This window comes from Aphelocoma coerulescens, chromosome 15 (assembly GCF_041296385.1).
Source record: "Aphelocoma coerulescens isolate FSJ_1873_10779 chromosome 15, UR_Acoe_1.0, whole genome shotgun sequence".
NCBI lineage: Eukaryota > Metazoa > Chordata > Aves > Passeriformes > Corvidae > Aphelocoma > Aphelocoma coerulescens.
In genome coordinates this window covers 2,802,420-2,821,133 of record NC_091029.1, presented here as the reverse complement: position 1 = coordinate 2,821,133, position 18,714 = coordinate 2,802,420, and the positions used below count along the sequence as shown (strand labels likewise).

Sequence of the window (18,714 nt, the reverse complement as noted above, 5' to 3'; positions counted from 1 at the left end):
CTGATGGATCCTGTCAGACGCAGACTGCACAGGCTGTGGAGGGGTGAGACAGAGCAGGGCTGAGCAGTTTCCTTTCTCCCAATAAAAAGAAAGAGGTGCAGAGAAAAAGAGGGCAAAGCACAACAGGCTGATGCATCTCACCTTCCACGAGGTTCACCCGACAGCTTTCTCTGACACAATAACCAATTTTCTCAACGTGGCCTACAGCTAAGCTATTTCTCACCCTGTTTCCAGGCAAATATTTATTGTATTTTAAGCTCCTACTGCTGGTTAGAGAAATCCTCAGCCCTAAAACGCTGGAGGAGCTCAGACCATGCAATGCAGGTACACTCCTTAAACCACACTGCTGCAGAGTCCTGCTGCAGGGAATTGCCAGCAATGAAACAGGCGAGGCAAACAGCCGAGGAGACACCGAGATCTTCCTCTTGCCACGGTTTAGGGAATTGGGCAGCTCTGGAAGGAATCCAGACTGCCCAAAGCAAGACTCAGCAACTTGTCTGAGACAATCCCACATTCTCATCCTGGCTAAAATTGCCCTGCACAAGGAGGCTGATGCTTCCTGACACTCAGAGAAAGACATCCGATCTATCCAGCTGCCTCGGGACATTCCAAGATTCACCTGCAGAGTAACTCAGTGTGTGGTTTCTCAGCACAGGCTCAGGGAATGACATCATCCCTGCACCAGGGCTCCTCTGGCTTCTGCCTCGGGACTGTTGCCAGCACCGGTGTCATCGATACGGTCACTGCTCTCCACTTACCCAGTCCACAACATCCTTCACGATGCCCAGCCAGTAGTACCGGCTCTGGATCCGGTGCACAGTCTTCTTCTGGCCCAGGTGGTTCCCGATTTCGGTGAAATGGCTTTCCAGGAAGACCTGACGCCTCCGCTCGGGATCCACGATCACCTCGCGCTTCTCCTCCTTCTTGGGTCCCACGTAGTAGAGGCAGCCGCCTGCGGATGCCAGAGGTTTGTCTCCAACACCACCCTCTCACAGCTGCTCGCCTCCCGAAAAAGGGTCACTTCCCACAGTGGGAAACACAGCTGAGACACAGCTCGGGAACTGCTGCTGCCTTGGGAGCTCCTACTGCTCCTGGAGGAGCTGCTAAACTGGAATCACCCCTACACACACCCAGCGAGCTCTTCTGCACCCGGGACCGCGTGAAATCCTCCGCTACAACAAAGCCACCGTGGTCCCCACAGGGCAGCCGTGGAGCACCGGTGCTACCCGGGCTGACACGATCCCCGCTCCGTGCCCCTGAAGCGATGCCAAGGCACCGGGCTGGCCGGGGAGCGGCGGTGCTGCCGAGAAGCCACATTCCCTCCCTCCACCGAGGCTCCGGTACATCCCCCCGTGTCTGCGGGGCCGGCACCCGCCGGGCTCCCCCCACAGGCTGCCCCCGGGCCCAGCGGGGCAGGCCGCGGCCGAGGGCAGCCCGACACCGCCGCCGTGCCCCCCGGGTCCCCACCGTCCACGACGAACTTCTGGGCGTAGCGCTTGAGGTTCTTCCTCTTGATGGAGCAGAAGCTGGGCGGGAAGCAGCCCTCGGCCAGCAGCCGGTAGATGTCCTCGAACTTGCTGCCGTGGCCGCAGGGCTCGGCCGCCACCACCACCTCCCGCTCGGCCTCGGGCAGCGCCGCGTCCATGGCCGGGCCGGGCCGGGCCGGGCCGGGGCCGCGCTGACCCCGCCGCGCGCGTCCCTCGAGCGCGCCCCCGCCGCCCGCGCGCGCCCCGCGAGGGGCGGGGGGAGCCCAGGGACCGTCTGCAAATAACCTTCGGCGGCCGCTGCCGCTCCGAGCAGACCCGGCCCGGCCGGGAGGGCTGTAGGGCAGCGGCCTCGCCGCGGGACCGGGCCGAGGTGACGTCACGGAAATTACAAAAAACAACCGGCGTAAAACGGGGGAGAACGGTCGAGTTCCGCCGCTTTCCGTTTTTGCCCCGGTTCGGAATTTGCCGATGCGCCCTCAAACGGACGGAAGCGGAGCCCTTCGAGGGCTGGACCGAGGCGCGTTCGCCGGCAGGGAACATGTCCGCGGGCCGGCCGTTCCGGGGGTGCGCCTGCTTTTTCACCGACAACATCTTCGTGGGGCGGTTCGGGCTCCACGTGCGGTACCGGGACGGGCCGCAGCTCCGCCGGGACCACGGCCGGGTACCGCGGGGGCGGGCGGGGCCGGGGGAAGCGGGCCGCGCCGGTGGCCGTGGCGGTGACGCGCCCGTGTGTTGCAGGCGCTGCGGGAGCGCGGCTGCCGGAGCGAGGAGCAGTTCCGGGAGGTGCTGCGGGAGGTGAGCGCCGGGACCCCCGCACGGCCCCCGGGGACGCGGCTCACGGCCTCACACCAGGGCTTGGGTTGGAAGGGACCTTAAAACTTATCCAGTGCCACCCCTGCCGTGGGCCGGGACACCTCCCACTGTCCCAGGCTGCTCCAGCCTGGCCTTGGGCACTGCCAGGGGTCCAGCTGCTCTGGGCACCCTGTGCCAGGGCCTCAGCACCCTCAGAGAAAGGTTTTCTTCCCAATGTCCCGTCTAACCCTGCCCTCTGTCAGTGTGGAGCCATTCCCCCTGCCCTGTTCCTCCATCCCTTGTGAAGGATCTCTCTCCATCTTTCCTGTCGGGCCCTTCAAGGCCACACTGAGGGCACCCCAAAGCCTTCTCTTTTCCAGGCTGAACAATCCCAACTCTCCCAGCCTTTCCTCACGGCAGAGCTGCTCCATCCCTCTGATCATCCTGGTGCCCTCTTTGGACTCGCTCCAGCAGCTCCAGGCCCTTCCTGAGCCGGGACCCCAGGGCTGGGGCAGCTCCGATCCCGGGGGAGGAGATGGGGAGCCCCGGCTCCCCTCAGGGATCCCCCACCAGTGGCATTTCCACACCCCGGGGGTCAGTCCCGAGGGGAGTTTGGGACTTGCTGAAGCCCCACAGAACCGGGGCACAGCTCCCGGCCCCGCGTCCCGATCGACCCCGGTGCTGGGCAGAGTCAGAGGGAAGAATTCCCCGCGGGCGCCCAGCAGCGAGGAGTTTATGCAGCCGAGAGCCTGCAGTAAAACGCCGCCATCCAACACCTCATCCCAGTGGCCTCTGAGCTGCTCCCTCCTTGGATTTACTCCGCTGGCTCCCAGTGCCCTGGTTTGTCTTTCTTTGTGCCTTCTTGTGCCGATCCTTTTTAAAGGGAGATGGGATCACCCGGGGATCCTACAGAGGTTCACAATTCATCAAGAAATCTCTCCTTCTTTCCAGGCCAGGGACAGGGATCAGTCACACAACCAGCTCCAACGTCACCTGACACTAAGGGGACAGACAGGTTCTTTTAGGAATTGTTAGCAGGATGATGATGGCAGTAAATCATACTGTTAATTAAAGCTTTATTAACTGGATATTATGATTCATACAGCACAGGATTTCCCCAGGCAGAATCAGTGGAGCACAACAAGCAGTGTAATGCAGAAGTTATAAACCAGCTTCACTTAGGATTTCAAGACTCTAACTTTGGTTGTAATTTATAATCACCTAGATCCTAATCACTTTTTTATCACCTGGGCTCTCTGCAGATCTGCATACAAGATTTGCTGTATCAATATAAACATCATAAAGTAGACTTTAAAACCATATAAAATCATAGGAGTCCCTCAGTGCTCGGAGGAGGCAGATGACAGTGGCTGTCCCTGGCTGTGGGAGGTCACAGCAGCAATTCCAGTCCGAGGATTTGTCACTGCTTGATTTTCTAGGCAGTGCTGGGTTACAGTTCCCTGCCCTGTGACCTGGTGCCCAGGGACCTTGGGGCTGGGAGGGAGGGGAAGAAGCGATCTGAGAAATCTGTTTGATTTGTCTACACGGTTCCCAAGACCTTCAGGGCCTGATACTGAGGGAAAGGGAATGAACACAGGACCTGCTTGGTCCCAGGGAATGGCTGCTCACTCACTCTCCAGTGAGGTCTGTTACAAATTAATCTCGTGAGGGGGAATTAAATGGGAAGAGCTGCCTGGATCAGCTGCTCAAACACCTGCTTGCTCTGAAAGGGCAGCTTAGCCTGTCTCCACCACGCTTAGCAGTAATCCCTTCATGACAGGACTTGTCTCCCTCCCAGCAAATGTCTTCATTTTGGACAATGCTTCTATTGTCAGAACAAAAGCCAGATTCAGGAGGTGTCAGAATGCCTGAAAGGGCTGAAATCTCACAGCTCCACTTGACACTTCCACAGAAAGTCTTTAGTTACTTTTTAAGACATCTGTAAAGAGGACATCTCCAACTCCTCTTGCCTTTCCGGACTTGTCCTGACCACAGAAAAACAAAGCAAACACTTTTGTCTCCCAGAGGTGCCCCTGAACAAACCAAACTGGTTTAAAGCAATGAGCAGATTCCTGGAACTGTTTTAGTCAGCCCTTTTGGTTTCTGACAATATGCTCTGTTGTTTACTTGCAGATTGAGGCAGAAGTGCAGAGGAGAAAACAGTTAATCCATCAGTCAGTGGAACGAAGAGCCATCATCTCCAAGTGCTACAAACCAAAACACCCAGAGGTGTACACTCTGCAGGTACACAGAACGTTTGGAATCTCTTTTGCATCCAAAAAAAAAATTACCTGAAAGTTTATTTTTGCAGTTTATTTCCCCCTCTCCTTGGCACTGCACAGTGCTAAAGCTGCACTGAATTAAAACCCATGTGTAGCATATGAAAACTGGATTTTAATCTTTAAAAACACAACAGCACAGCGTGTTCTCCAGGTAAGATTCCTGGTGTTACAGCCAGGAAAGGCTCTTTCCTATCACATCTGTGATAAATCTGGCCAGTTACTCCTAGAAAACCATGAACTAAAGCAAGCAGCAGCTTCCCTACTCCAGCAGGTAAAACACCAGTGACATCCTGCATTTCCTGCTGTGGAATTCACTCGAGTGTGACTCAGCCTTGCTCCTTAGGGACTGTGTATTTCCCTGGAAGTCCATTTCCCTCTTGGGCTGTGCAGGCTGATTGTGTTTCTGTGTGTTTTTCCCATCCTTCCCTCGACATCAGGATTCCTTCCTGGCCCCAGAGTTTCTGGAAATTGTGAGGTTCTGCACATCTCCAGGTGCTGATCTCCAGGGCCTCCTGTGCTACCTCGAGTCCTTCTCAGGTAAAGAAAACAACACCTCAGTCACACAGATCTCCCTGGTGACAGCTGTTCCCAAGCCCTGTCTCGAACAGCTCTGATCTGACACGAGCTGAGGCAAACAGGATGTTACTCCCTGCCTGAGGAGGGTCTCTGGAGAGGCAGCAGTTCTGCTCTGGATCAGAGGCTGTTTTCTGCTTTCCCATCCCAGCCTGCTGATGTCTCACCAGAGGCTCCAGCTGCAGCAGGGCTGGGGTTGTGGTTGCCCCACACCTCACCAGGGAGCCTGCTGAAGGAACACTGCTAGCCCAGGGAGCTTGGTTTCCCTCCCCAAGTGCTTTGCCATTGCAGACAGTCCCTGTTGGTTAGTCTGGGCTGAAACAGCTTCAGTCTAGACTTCAGTCTTTGAAAAAGAGATCTGGGTTTTATGCTTCCCTGGAGGCAGCTGTGAAGCTCTCTCCCTTCCAGAAATGCTGACAAGATGTAGAGGGGAAGAGGCAGAGTTGCCTCCTTTTCTCAAGGCAAAGAGACACCAATGTCTGTGTGCAGAGCTCCTGGATTTGTCCAAGCCACCAGTTCCAGCCTTCTCCTGCTCTGGAAATGAGGAACCAGCACGAAAAACAACAAATACAGAGCTGATTCTGGGGAGTGGTTCCAGCCCTTTGAGCAGCCTGAGCACAGAGTGGGGCCTGTGGATGCTGTGCTCTCGCTGACACCAGCACAGTGCAGCTGGACAGGCAGGCAGGAAAACTCCCACCTGGGAAAACCCACCAAACGCTGTCTCCCTTCTCCTGGCAGATAAGAGGATCTATCGACTCCCAGTGTTCACAGAGGAGTTCTGCCAAGCCTTTGTGGATGAGCTGGAGAACTTTGAGCAGTCGGATATGCCTAAAGGCAGGCCCAACACCATGAATAACTATGGGGTAGGACTTGTCTCTTGTGCTTCTTGAGGGGGAGTGTTCACTGCGTTCACCTCCTCACTTCTCCCTCCCTCCAGTTCCAATGTGCCTCTCATTTTACACGGTGCAGTCTGAGTTCCATGTCCCCTTGCAGTGACAGGGCTGAGGGAATGTCACAGGGACAAAAGAAAATGGGAGTGCAGGGGAAGGGGAGGGGAGTTGGTATCTCACAGCAAAGAGCACCTTGTGCTTGAGCAATACAAATTTAAATCAAGGAGTCAGTTTTGAAAGAACACTCACCTTTTGATCTTATTACTCTGTGTTTCCCCCCATCCCTTTCCACCTTCACCCTCCTTCCTTTTTCTTGTAGCTGGATCCTTTGCTCTGAAGTCCTTGATCCGAGCCAGCAGCAGAGCTGGAGGAGGACAGCAGCTCTGCAGCAGCTCTGAGGAGCAGCAGCTGTGGTTGCTCAGCTGTTCCCCCCTCCTGTCCTTGGCACAGGTTCTGCTGAACGAGCTGGGGATGGACGAGCCTTTCCTGACGCCGCTGCGGGAGCGCTTCCTGCAGCCCATCACGGCCCTGCTGTACCCGGAGCTGGGCGGGGCCTGCCTGGACAGCCACAAAGCTTTCGTGGTCAAGTACTCCCTGCACGAGGACCTGGACCTGAGCTCTCACTATGACAATGCTGAAGTCACCTTGAACGTTTCCCTGGGAAAAGAGTTCACAGAAGGCAACTTGTACTTTGGGGATTTCAACCAGGTACCGAGCACGGCCCACTCCCCTCTCCCTCCTCAGCCCCCCCAGTTTCCAGGCATCAACAGTGTTCTAAAAAACAATTACTCACTTCTGACAGTCAAACCTGCTCTGTCCCTTCCCCATTTTTTGCATGGCTTGGTTGTACAGGAGCCTTTTCTGCTGCAATATTCCAATATTCAATACCAATATTCAGGTTTCAAAGAGAGGACAGAGGCAACTTCGTAGTAGAAACTGAAGTGAAACAAACCAGCCCCTCTTTCCACATCTGAAGCTGGAAGCAGGGAGGTGCTGAGAGAGATTTATTTCAGATGTGACTTAAACCTAAATCTCTAGCACCTGCTTTTAGGGCAAGAGAGGGGGGGAAAGCTCCCACACAGCAGTGAAACATGAGGTTTTTTGATTGAATCTCTTTAAATTCCCTCTGAACTTGGCACTGGGAATCAGGTGCAGTTTGCCCTCTCCATGTTGCTCCCTGGGCGCTGTGGGGGAAGAGGTGACAAGTTTCAACTATTTGAGGGACTTTGTGGTGTGACACTGAATCCCCCTCCCTTTGTTGCAGGATCCCAGCCCCGTGCCGCAGTACATAGAGGTGGAACACGTGGGAGCGCGGGGGCTGCTGCACCGAGGAGGGCAGATCCACGGCGCCCTTCCCATCGCCTCCGGGGAGCGCTGGAATCTCATCGTGTGGATGAGATCATCGGCCATCCGGAACCAGCTCTGCCCCATGTGCAACAGGAAACCCGAGCTGGTGGAAGCAGAGGGCTTTGGGGATGGGTTCACAGAAGCCCTGGGAGAGGAGGTGGCCCAGACCGTGAATCTCTGTGCCTTGGGGTAGCGGCTGGTGCCGCCTGATTTCCCCACACCAAGTTGCCAAAAGCTCCTTTCTGACCTCTCAGGCTCTGCTGGGTGTACGAGTCCTGTAAGAAGCAGCTCTCACCTTGGGAAGGGATGCAAAGCCAGCCCTGCCAGGATTCCAGCTGGAAGAGCTGGACCTCGGCTCGTGAGGGCTCACACTGACTGGAGGACTCTGTGTCAGACACAGAAAGCCCCAACACCGATTCACTGCAGGAGCTCTGTCAATATTTTCAAGTGCACAGGGAAAACACCCAGAGCTCCTTGGCCTCTCTGCCAACAGCAGCATCCCAGCTCCCACTGGAAATGGGAGAGGATGGTACAATAAGCCATTTCTGGGCTGTTCTTACGGCCTCTTGTCCTCTTCCAGGGGAAGAGCTTTTTGTTGCTGAGTTGGCAGGGAAGGATCTGCTCAGAAATGAGTGATTCACAGCGGGCTGCTGGGAATGGCATGGAATTGTCATCAGTGGATGTTTGTCTAACCCAGGCTCAGAAAAATCCATCAGGAGCAGCACAGGGAGCACTGATCCCCCAGGGTGGCTGAGAGATCTCCCAAGACTTCTTGGGAGCAGAAACTTCCCATACAAAGGTTTTGTGAACATTTTTTAAGCAGAGACAGAGCTCTGGGAGCCACCTGCAGCACAGCAAAACCTCCCAGAGGAGGGCAAGATGGACATTTAACTCCCTTTGCTTTAGTTACATGAGCAAGTGAAAATATAAAATAACTCCCAACCTGGATGCAGCAGACAGGCCTGGGGGTTCTTAATTTGGCACCAAGATCCGCCAGGAACTGATGGATTAGAAGGGTCAGGTGCTTTCTCCTCCTTACTTCTATCTGGCTGAGAGCATGTGACTCTTCCACCTACTGAACAAATTAAAGAAGCCAAATATCTCTGATTTGGTGTCTGCATTTGCCTCTGTGGAAAATTAGCTCTGTCTATTTGACAGCCACTGGTGCATTTATAAGGGGCTTTTCCATTCATCCGTTCAGTGCAGTAATTACAGCACATGGGTAATGACATCGGGAGTTGTGAAAGGCTGAACGCGAGTGGGTGCAGCTCGCACAAAAGGTGTTTATTGAAGCTGTCCCAGCAGAGCCGCAGGATTTTGGCTGGAGCTGCCATTAGCACAGGGCGCTGATGAGCTTCTCATTAGCAAAGCCCATTAAAATTGCACCGGCAGAAGGAAATCGGTGGTTGTACCTGAGCGAGGAGCCGCTGTCAAGAAACGCAGTCTCGAAGCCTTTATCTCGTTCACTAGCGAACGTGAGCGCTCCCAATCCGCCCGCATTCATCCCCAAAAACTGAGCTAGGGGGCGGGGGGGCAGCCCGGGCCAGGCGGCCCCCGGAACCAAAGAGCGCGGCCCGGCTGCCGCCCGGCCCCGCGCGCGGCGGACGGAGGCGGGAGGCGGCCGGCGCGGCCCCGGCGGCGGGAGCCCCGCTCGGACCCGGCCCGGTGAGTCCCCGGTGAGTCCCCGGTGAGTCCCCGGTGAGTCCCCCGCTCCCCGCCGCTCCTCCCCGCTCCCTCCCGCTCCTCTTGCCTGCGGCGGGGCAGGGCCGGGCCGGCTGAGAACACCGGAGAAGGGGGGCCGGGGGGGCTGATAAAGAGCTGCTCTCTTAAAGGGGCCGCGCCTGGAGCCGTGCGCGTAGAACGCCTCCTGCTGAGCTCTTAAAGGGCCAGCGCACCTTGCGCGGGGTCTTAAAGGGCCAGCATACCTCGTGCTGAGCTCTTAAAGGGCCAGCTCACCTCGCATGCCGCAGGCTCCCCGTGCTGGGGCATGAGGGCAGGGACAGCCCCTGCAGCTGCCCAGCGCAGAGCAGCTCCGGGGCCCCGGCGAGGGCCGGGCCTGGGCAGAGCTGGGCGGACAGGAGGAGTCGCTGTGGCCGCAGCCTGGTGTCAGGGTGGAGGTGAGAGCCCGGCTTAGGGCATAGCCAGCCTGCGATGCTGCTGGGATCATTTGGGATTCGTCACCGGGATGCTGCTCCTGTCTGAGCCCAGCTCCGTACCCATTGATGCTGCTGTGGTTGTGTCCTGCTGCCACAGCCAGAACGGAAAGATCCGAGTCCCAAACGCTGTCTCCAGCAAGGTCCTGGTGCAAGGGGCAGCTGCTGGGTGTGTGTCCATGGAGGATTCTCATCCTCTGAAACCTCCCTGTGTGTCCTTAATGGTTGCGGTTGGTTTTGGGGTTTTTTTTCTGATTGAAATTTCCCTGTGGAAATCAATGAAAGGTCTCATTCACTTGGGAGAGAATCCGAATTGCTGCCTGGGAATGTCGAGGTGGTAAACAAACGATTAATTAAATGTGGTAGTTGGAAGGTGGCTGTGAGAAAGCGTTTCCCAGATCCTGCTCTGCCCACGGTGCCAGTTTGTTTTTTAAATTAATTAGAGCATGGATCACACCAGCTCCGGCCTGGGGCTGCTGGCGTCCCTGGAGCTGATGGAGGGGGGTGCCAGCTCCATGCGTCATCTATTTTCTAAGAGTAAATTGGAATATTAAAAATTCATTCTTCCCCTTGGCTTGTGCCTGCTCCCAGCATTTAAATAACGGGGTGATTGACTCGGTATTGGGCTCGGGGAGGACGTTTTGTTCTGCTGACTGTGGCCGCAGTATCCATCACACTTTGCCTGTGTCCATCTGTGGTGCAGCATCTCCTGACGGCTCCCAGTGCCATGGAGTGGCCATGGGCACAGCACTGCTGCAAACAGCAGCCTCAGGCCCCTCCGTGCCTGCCCGTGGCAGGGATCAGCCCGATTCTCCAGGGACAAACAGCAGAAGTGCAGGGAAAACCTGCTTGGGGACAGTTGTCTGAGGCAGGTGAGCACTGCCTGGGGACAGCTGTCCCTGTGCCAGCTCCCTGCCCAGGGCTGGGGGCTGGTGAAATTCCACGTGGCCAGGGCTGTGATGGGAGACCCCGACCCATTGCTCTGGTGGGAGCGGGTGTGAGCAGGGAGGAGTTTAACTGGAACAGGTCTTCCAGGGCTGGTTGGCTCATACTGGACTGAAGGGTTCTGGGGCTGCTGGGCAGGGTTGGTGCCCCCGTGGCTCTGATGTGACCCATTCCCTCCAGGAGCCAGCATGGCCCACAGCCGGTCTCGGAAGCGATCGCGGAGCAGGAGCAAAAGCGGCTCTCGGAGCAGGCAGGAGAGGAAGGAGAAGAAAAGGAGGAAGAGCAGCAAGGACTCGCAGCAGGGCAGCAGCTCTCCGCTGAGGAAGAGGATCTCTGGCTCTCACGGACACAAGTCGAGCTCGGCAGCAGCCAGGGAAGGTGGGGGAAGGCCCCTGAGCCTGAGCTTTCACCACATTTCCCCAGGGCAGGTGCACAGAGAGGGTCCAGGGGGGAGAAGAGGGTCCCTGGTTTTAGCTAAGTTGGTGTCTGTCACCTTGTCCTGCACTTTGTGCCTGCTTTGGTCTTGTTCTGACAAGTGCAGAGCCCTCAGCCCCTCCATGTGCTGGCCTGGCCCCAGGACTGCACAGTCCCAGGTTAAAGGTGGGCACAGAGGGGGGAATTCCAGGCAGGAAAGAAACCAGGCTAGGAGGGGGATAACCAACATCTCTGCTGCTGCAGGGCCAGAACTGCTCCATTCACCCTCTTCTTGTGTATTGCAGAAAAGAAGAAGGAAGGAAAGGACAAAAAGAAGAGGAAGGCCAGTACCTCTTCCTCTGGGACATCTTCATCCGCCAGCTCTTCCTCATCTTCGTCTTCCTCCAGCTCCTCTTCTGATGACTCCAGTGACAGTGACTCCAAAACGAAGAAGAGTCAAGACAGCAAAAAAAAGCGAGTGAAACAGAAAGACAAGAGGAAGAGAAAGAAGAAGAAGAAAAAAATAAAGAAGAAATCAAAAAAGAAGGCAAAGGAGAGGGCTAAGGAGGAGAAGGGCAAGGGAGAAGAGGTGCCTGGCCCCTCGCTGGAGCAGTGGCAGAAGGAATCAGTGGTGGACTCTGGGCCAGGTAATGATGATGCTCTTTCCCTCCTGCAGGAGCCTGTGCACACAGGAGTTGTGCTGGTCCCTTTCTGTTGCATGAACCAGCAAGTGAGTGGGGAACAAAGATGCCAAATGCGAGGACACAGTCAGCAGTAACATCCTGGCAAAGCTGGTCCTGCCTTTGGGATGTGAAGTGTCCCTTCCTTTGCGTGGTTTGTCACTGAACCCCGAGTACCGCCGGGGTTGTCCGTGGGCTGCAGCCGTGGTGCTGTGCCCCTCTCCTGGAGGCAGCCCCACGAGCACGGCTCTGACCGACCACTGCATTCCAGTTCTGACAGATGAACAGAAATCCCGGATCCAGGCTATGAAGCCAATGACAAAGGAGGAGTGGGACGCGAGGCAGAGCGTCATACGGAGAGTCGTGGATCCCGAAACGGGGAGAACCAGGTATGGCCCTGGGGAAAAGGGAGGTGGGTTGTCTGTTCCCATCCATGCTGAGTGGGCTGGAGGCCTGGAGGATGCCTGTCCATGGCACGGTACCACCACACCTGGACCAGGTTCCCTTCAGCAGCAAAGGCCTGAGCTGATCCCTCACAGGTCCCCCCTCATCAGGCCTGGTGTGACTTACCCAGAAAGTGGCACGATGGCACCAAATCATTGAATTGAATCATTGCTGGGGCTCCACACAAGGGACATGGGGCTGTGTCCCAGTATCCCACTGCTGCATCCACTTACCTTTCAGCTCCAAAGCCCTGGGCCCTGATTAACACCCAGGTGGGAATGAGGAGCGAGTGTGTGCCCTGTGGGGTTACAGACAGCAATCAAACCCAGGTTCATTTAGCTGCCAAATAGAAATGACCCAGTTTTTAATAAACTGCGTCTTCTCAGCAAGCAGAAAACATCATGCTGAAGAGAATTGGGTATGACAAGTCCAGTCTTAAAATAGAAGGCAGCCTGCAGGGCTCAGGGAGGTGTGGAACAAAGGTCAGTTCCCTGTAAGGCACGTAATGAAGACAATTAAATCTCTGTTCGTGTTTGGAGGTGTGAGCCGCCTCCGAGTCTGCTTGGAATTTGCTCAGCAAGATGCTCCCCAGCCTGGCTGCATTTCAGGCCCAAACTGGCTCCTGTTCCTGAATGGCTTTGCAGTTTCCTGGGGCAGCCAGGACTACACCTGAACTCTATAAAAAAAGGAAGAGGTTTTGCATGGGTTGGGGCACTGCAGGTTGTAGGGTGACATGGGATGCTTTTATTAGGAGTGTTTTCTTGTGCTAGTGTGACTGACTGCACACAGCAGGCAGTGCCCACAGCCTGGGGCAGGGCCAGCTGGCCCTCAGTTCTCAGGAGAGCACTCCTGTCCTTGCTGCAGTGTGGTGACATTAATCCCATGGCAGCAATGGCAAAGCCTGCTGTGCTATTTAAGCTTGATACAAAAACAAAGCCACAAAATACGATGTCAGGGGTAGGTCAGCACTGGCCTTGCCTAGAGGTGCATCAGCCCAGCACCTGCTCCTGGGTTTGGGGGAGCTGGGGCACAGCAGGTGCCCTCGGGGTGGGGTCAGCACCTTCTGCAGCTGCAGGAACTTGGCAGTACCCTCAGGGCTCCTGGGCCTGTTTTTGTCTTGCAGACTCATTAAGGGGGACGGGGAAGTCCTGGAAGAAATCGTCAGCAAGGAGAGACACAAGGAGATTAACAAGGTAGTGGGAACTGGCCACCAGCATGAGCTGCAGGCTGGGCACAGCCAGGGAGCTGCTGCACCCAGAGGGGTTGTGTTTCCACCCTGGGGCCAAGCTGAGCCCTGGCAGCACCGCCAGGGCCCCTGGGCTGGTGCTGGTGGCTCTGCAGCCGTGGGCAGGGAGTGCTGTGAGTGCTGTGTCTCCCTTGCAGCAAGCCACGCGTGGGGACGGGCTGGCCTTCCAGGTGAGGACGGGCATGCTGCAGTGAGGGCAGGCACCAGCCAGCCCAGGAGCCTGCCCTGTGCCCCTGCCAGCCTGTGGGGAGCCTCTGCCTCTGGACCCCGTGACAGCACCGTGTCAAGATGTTCCCCAGGGGCCCTTTCCAGCTGCTCTGTAAGTTACTGACTGGGAAGGAGAGCGACTTTGGTTCATCTCCCAGTAAACAGCTTCTCCCCTCCCTGTCCCAGCTCGGGCCAGTGTGGCTGTAGTGTACCTGAGCCATTTGCCCCAGTGGTCCTCTCGATGCTGGAGGAGCTCAGCAGTAGCCAGGGGACAGGCCCGAGGGTGCTGAACACCTCAAGGTGCTCTGGGCTGTGGGGGCCAGGAGCCAATGCTGTGGCCAGGATAGGGTGTGTACCTGGGCCACAAACACAGCTGGCTGCTGCTTTTTCCCTTCAGGAGCTGCCCACAGCCCTTTCCTTGCTGGATGTGGCTCACAGGCCCTTTGCACTCACTGACCCTGCTCAGAGAGGAGTGGCCGTGGTGCTGTGTGGCTCTGCTCAGGCTGCAGCTCCTCTGCACCCCTGAGTGCCACCCTCCAACTGTGCCCCAGGGCTTCTCCCAGCCTTCCTGCAGCTTCACCTCCTCGGGTAGGGGAGCACTGACCTGGCACGCTGCACTGGCATCTGTGCAGCTGTGCTTTTGGAGGGGTGGCTTTGCCTTGCTCTCTGCTCCTGCATGCAACTCGTGTCCCTTCCCCACAGCACAGGCCCGGGGCAGCATTGGGGCTCTGGGCTTCTCAGGGCCCAGGGCTGCTCTGAAGCAAACACAGCAGCCTTTTTCCTGGCTGGAAAGTCCATAAATCTACAAACTGTAAAAAAGAAAAGGACAAATGGGTCCTGCAGGACTGATCTCCACAGAGGGTTTCCATGTTCTGTTCATCGCTGTAACCCCATTAAACTGGCACCTGCTCACATGTAATGACTTGTCCATTTCTAGAGTCTCCCCCCACTCCCAAAAAAGCAGACAGAGAAGAGCCTTCCCATTTCTTTAATCTGTGTAACTCACAATGATACTGTACACAAAGCACACCAGGCATTGAACGATGCACTAACAGCAAGGAGGAGAAGGAAGTTGTACAGAAGGTTTGCCACACACAAGCGAGTCATCGGCACTGCACACGCGGGGCGTCCCCAGCGCCCTCGGGCATCCCCTCCGGTGGTTCCCCACGCACAGCTGGTACCCCTAGAGCAATTTTTTATAAATAAAATATAACTAACATCGTTGGAATATAAAACTGACAGTCGAGGGTATCAACAGGCAGAGGGAGGGGACCGTAAGGCTTCTAGAACTAATAGGAAATGCAGCAAACAGTGGCGATACCTGAAGAAGGGGCTGCTACAGCAAGCACGGCGGCTGCTGGGCGGGCGGGAGGGAGGGTGGTGGTGACCCTTTGGCTGATTTCTGCTCTTGGCTTGCGCCTCCGACACTGTAAACGGTTTTTGGTATTAGGATTTCGCCTCATCTGGCTGAGGGATCTGAGCAAAGCCAGGAAAACGACTTGGAGGGAATGCACGGGCTCCTCTCACTGGTTTTTAAAAGACTTTAAAGGGACAGCGTCAGGTAGAAAGTCTGGCCTAAAGGTGCAGTAATATAAAAAGCTGCTTTTCGTAAAAAATCTGAGCTCCGCAGCAGAGTTTGATTCCTGTGGAAACGGAAAAGCAACCCCAAAGCCTGAGGCTGTGTTGTGCTGATGTGCAGAACAGGACGTGGGCTGTCACCGAGGGCTGCCCGGACAGCGGCCGAGGGAGGAGGACAAGAAACTTCCCATTCTCTCCTTTCAAAGCAAACAAGTTACTCGTAACAAGAATCAACTGGGTCTTTAACCTGACAGTGCCCCTTTAGGAAGGATGAAATTCACATTCATCTTTCCCTCGCCACGTCCAAACGGATCCTCTTCCATACACGTGGAAAGGCATCGGGTCACACGCATTGCTCTCCAAAACAGCTCGGGACAAACAGGTTATAAACACAGAGTTAAACTATTGCTATTGTTCTGTGAGTGTTGATCTCTGCTTCAGAGGGATGAGTGCCAGATGGGGGCGGCTGAGGATTGAGCGATGGAGACGGGGATGGCTGAGTTGGTGAAGAAAAACTCACTGGCGTTATTTCCTGGTAACTACACCCACCTCCCGTGGAATTATTGCAGCAATAAAGGCCCTGCTCTACAATTGCTTCTCCGTGTTGGATCCGTACAATGGCAACGGATGGGGGGCCAGGGAAAGGACCTGGGCAAGGTTCAAGAAGCTCAACAAAGGATGAGGACAGAGGTGCTGTGATTGTCAGGCTAACTGGTTAGGAGCTGTTTAAAACATGGAGTGATGGAGAGGGTGAGTATCATATTGCACTTCTGCATTCATTGACAGTTACATTAAACTTGGTCCATAAAATAATTGCTTTGTACATAATGCCTGAAACAAAAAGCTACATTTTTAAATATTAATAAACCCTGAAGGTTCCAGTCCCTCCAGACATTTTTTTTTCCTCTACATAAATAAATAACTTTCAATTTTATATATCCACTTTTTATGTTGAACATTTACATTCGCCTCTGTTTTACACTATCTACACATAAGAAAATGTGAACATCTCATCAACACTGGAAAATGTACAGATCATGTCCTGGTTGTGGACTTGGAGGAAAGGTGAATTTTGCAAAGGCCATATCCAAATTTGCAGGAATTATTTAGTGATGTGGTTTGGTGACTTCACAGGATGTATCGTGGCTTGGCTTCCTACTCAGATGGCATCTGTTTGATAGAACATTCGGCTAGCGAAAAGCTGGGACAAATTCACATTGTTTTCAAACCCAGTAAAAGCTCTGGATGTACATTCAGAGAGAGCCAAGCTGAGTCAGCAGAAAGGGAAGTCAGTTTTCGGTATCAAAAAGTCATCAGGTACATTCTGTAATTGGATAATTACCAAAGAGAAGTGGTTAAACATTTTGCAGTCGGGTCTGAGCGCTCCAGGGGCTCAGATGCCGGTGGCAGCTCCGCACTGTCCCTGCTCTGCCTCGGCCTGGACCCTCCACACCACAAACACAGGAGTTGGATGAGTTGGATTTGCCTACCGTGGCCCAGAGGCAGTGAGCAGAGCAGCGTTCACAGTGCTGTGTATCTCAGTGCGGCCGTCCTGCACCATTCTTATTGAAACAGGTAATAAAATGAAGCAGCCAGTCTAAAAAATTCTGTTATAAATAAGATCCTCGTAAGTAGAAAGTGATACAAAGACAGGAAAGTGTGGTGGGGAAAGCGGGGTTACACACACTTGGGGAGCTCGGTAGGACTATAAAATCTCCACGTGAAGAGGCCAGCTGGAGTCTGTGAATGGGCACCCCGGAACCCCCCATGTGGATGTCCCTCTACCCCGGGAGGTGTGTGCAAGGAGGGAACCTTCGCTGGCCCCAGGAAGGACAGGACTGAGGGGCTTTTTGGCAAGCCCTCGCCCTAGGCACTGTTCTCTGTCCCTGTCCGGGTGTCACCGCGGTGCCAGCTCTGCCACGCGCCTGCCGCCTCGCTCCAGCAGCACAAGCCCAGCGCCTCAGGCACATCCACTGAGAAACCCACCCGAAAAATTAAGATATGGCCTTTTCTTAAGGTTGCCTGACATTGTTGGCACACTTCCTTACAGTCTCCTTACTGCTGGAAAAACTTCTGCACAGATTGTTTTGTTTTTTTTTAAATATATACATATATATATGTGTGTGTGCATATATGTATAGATATGCACACACACCCTGGCTTAGCAATATTTCATTGTCATGCACTACAAACACTGGTGTAGCTACATGAGATGGTAACAGGTTTCCATTCTAAAAATCATCAGTGCAAAAAACAATGAGGTTTTACAGTTCAGTAACTACAGGTAAAAGAAGCGAGTCTAGTTCCCATGAAAGCTGCTACTGAACTTGGAGAGAACCTGGGAAGAAAAAAAGGTCTCAGAGGTGGGTGTTGAGAGAGTCAGACCCTGCATTTGGATGAGAAGAACTGCAATGCAATCCAGCTGCTGAGTGCCTTCAGCTGCTTCCAAATATATGGTGGTTACTTGTTGGAAATAATACATAGCGAGACTATTTGGAGACTTTAACAGCAAACTGAGTGTCTGAGGTTTGTAACAGCTCAAACAAAATAGCTTGTATTCCTCTTTTAATAGGTCAACACATTAGATTCCATTGGCTTCTGAAAGGTCTCTTTAAAAAATAACAGTAAGAACAGTAACGACCCCGCTGTCTTGGGCACGAATCTGCCGACATTCTGCCTCTGCCAACGGCATCGACACAGCTTTAGCTTTGCACTGCACCAGCTCCTCGAGGAAGTGGCTGCACTCGGAGCTCTCTGTTCAGGAAAAGCTCTCGGTCGCTCTGCCTGGCGCAAATCCCTCGCTGGGGCCGGGGGAGCAGCGCGTTACCCAACCCCAACCCCAACCCCAACCCCCCGCGCGGGCAGAGCCCCCAGGCTGACTCCTGGGACAGCCCAGAACCAGTTCCCCCAGCCTCATGGCCTGTTCCTGTGGCTCTGAGGACAGCACTCGGTCACCGTATCGGAGCGATGGCTAACAAGGCGAGGAGGCACGTATTTACAGTCACTGACCCTGGATGAGAGGAGGAGGCAGGAGAGAGCGCCGTCCTGATCTGGAGACTTCCCCCCCAATTTCCAGCTGTTCCTTGGGCTCACGCTGCACAAACCTGACGCTCTCGCTGCAAGGCCTGCACGTTCTGTGTGGGAAACATCCCGTCTCTTCCCAGAACACCATTTTATTAGAGTAGCACCATATTTACCCTTCCAGCCCGAAACACTGGCCTCGTCCCTCTTTCCTTTTATTTTCTCCTCCAGTGGCTGCAGCTGACAATCCTGGCTCTGGCCTGGCTACTTCTGCCCCAAGAGGCCAGACTCCAGGCGGGACGCGGCGCTCCGGCCCCAGCACCCCGTGGCGATGCTCATGCTCCTTTGGCTGCGCTCCCTGTCCCTCTCCTTGTCGCTGTCCGACTGGCTCTGGGTGCGCTCGGGCCGGTGGCCGGCGCCGCTGGCCGAGGGCTGGGAGGAGATGGTCCGCAGCAGGTGGTTCCTCTTGCGCAGGAACTCGGCCTGGCTGGGCAGCCCGAAGCTGCCCTTGCGCAGCACCATGCGCGTGGTGTTCTTGGCGGGGCGCGCGCGGTGGTTGTACTCCAGCTGGGCCAGGTGGGCTGCGTAGCCCTCCGTGATGAACTGCGGGGTGAGGGCAGGCGTTAGAGGGCCGGGACACGTCTGCCCGAGAGCC

At 55.1% G+C, this 18,714-nt stretch overlaps 3 protein-coding genes across 22 annotated transcripts in view; 2 read left to right on the top strand and 1 right to left on the bottom strand.

Annotated features, from left to right (window-relative positions):
• The first annotated feature begins 1,940 nt into the window (after positions 1–1,940).
• OGFOD2 (2-oxoglutarate and iron dependent oxygenase domain containing 2) lies at positions 1,941–8,616 on the top strand. Of its 4 annotated transcripts, none has more exons than XM_069030936.1 (7): positions 1,941–2,051; positions 2,226–2,282; positions 4,413–4,523; positions 4,999–5,098; positions 5,873–5,997; positions 6,475–6,732; positions 7,289–8,616. In XM_069030936.1, exons 1-7 carry the CDS (start codon positions 1,956–1,958, stop codon positions 7,562–7,564), a joined length of 1,023 nt encoding a protein of 340 aa, XP_068887037.1. In that variant the 5' UTR covers positions 1,941–1,955; the 3' UTR covers positions 7,565–8,616. The 4 variants fall into 4 exon arrangements, with proteins under 4 accessions (XP_068887037.1, XP_068887039.1, XP_068887036.1 ...); XM_069030935.1 differs by having other exon boundaries at positions 1,986–2,148; XM_069030938.1 differs by lacking the exon at positions 2,226–2,282.
• Positions 8,617–8,964: 348 nt separating this feature from the next.
• Positions 8,965–14,338, top strand: ARL6IP4 (ARF like GTPase 6 interacting protein 4). 6 transcript variants are annotated; one of them, XM_069030957.1, is made up of 6 exons: positions 8,965–9,047; positions 10,650–10,847; positions 11,189–11,530; positions 11,835–11,952; positions 13,131–13,200; positions 13,391–14,338. In XM_069030957.1, the coding sequence occupies exons 2-6, from the start codon at positions 10,658–10,660 to the stop codon at positions 13,445–13,447; spliced, it is 777 nt and encodes a 258-aa protein (XP_068887058.1). In that variant the 5' UTR covers positions 8,965–9,047; positions 10,650–10,657; the 3' UTR covers positions 13,448–14,338. The 6 variants fall into 6 exon arrangements, 4 of the variants coding, with proteins under 4 accessions (XP_068887058.1, XP_068887061.1, XP_068887060.1 ...); XM_069030960.1 differs by having other exon boundaries at positions 8,983–9,036; XM_069030959.1 differs by having other exon boundaries at positions 8,983–9,058.
• A 3,248-nt stretch (positions 14,339–17,586) lies between these two features.
• Positions 17,587–18,714, bottom strand: part of PITPNM2 (phosphatidylinositol transfer protein membrane associated 2) — a 123,572-nt gene continuing 122,444 nt past the window's right edge. For all 12 annotated transcript variants that reach the window (XM_069030944.1, XM_069030945.1, XM_069030940.1 and 9 more), the window contains one exon: positions 17,587–18,662. In XM_069030944.1, the coding sequence (XP_068887045.1) occupies positions 18,324–18,662 (339 nt within the window). In that variant the 3' untranslated portion in view covers positions 17,587–18,323. The remainder of the gene's footprint in view (positions 18,663–18,714) is intronic.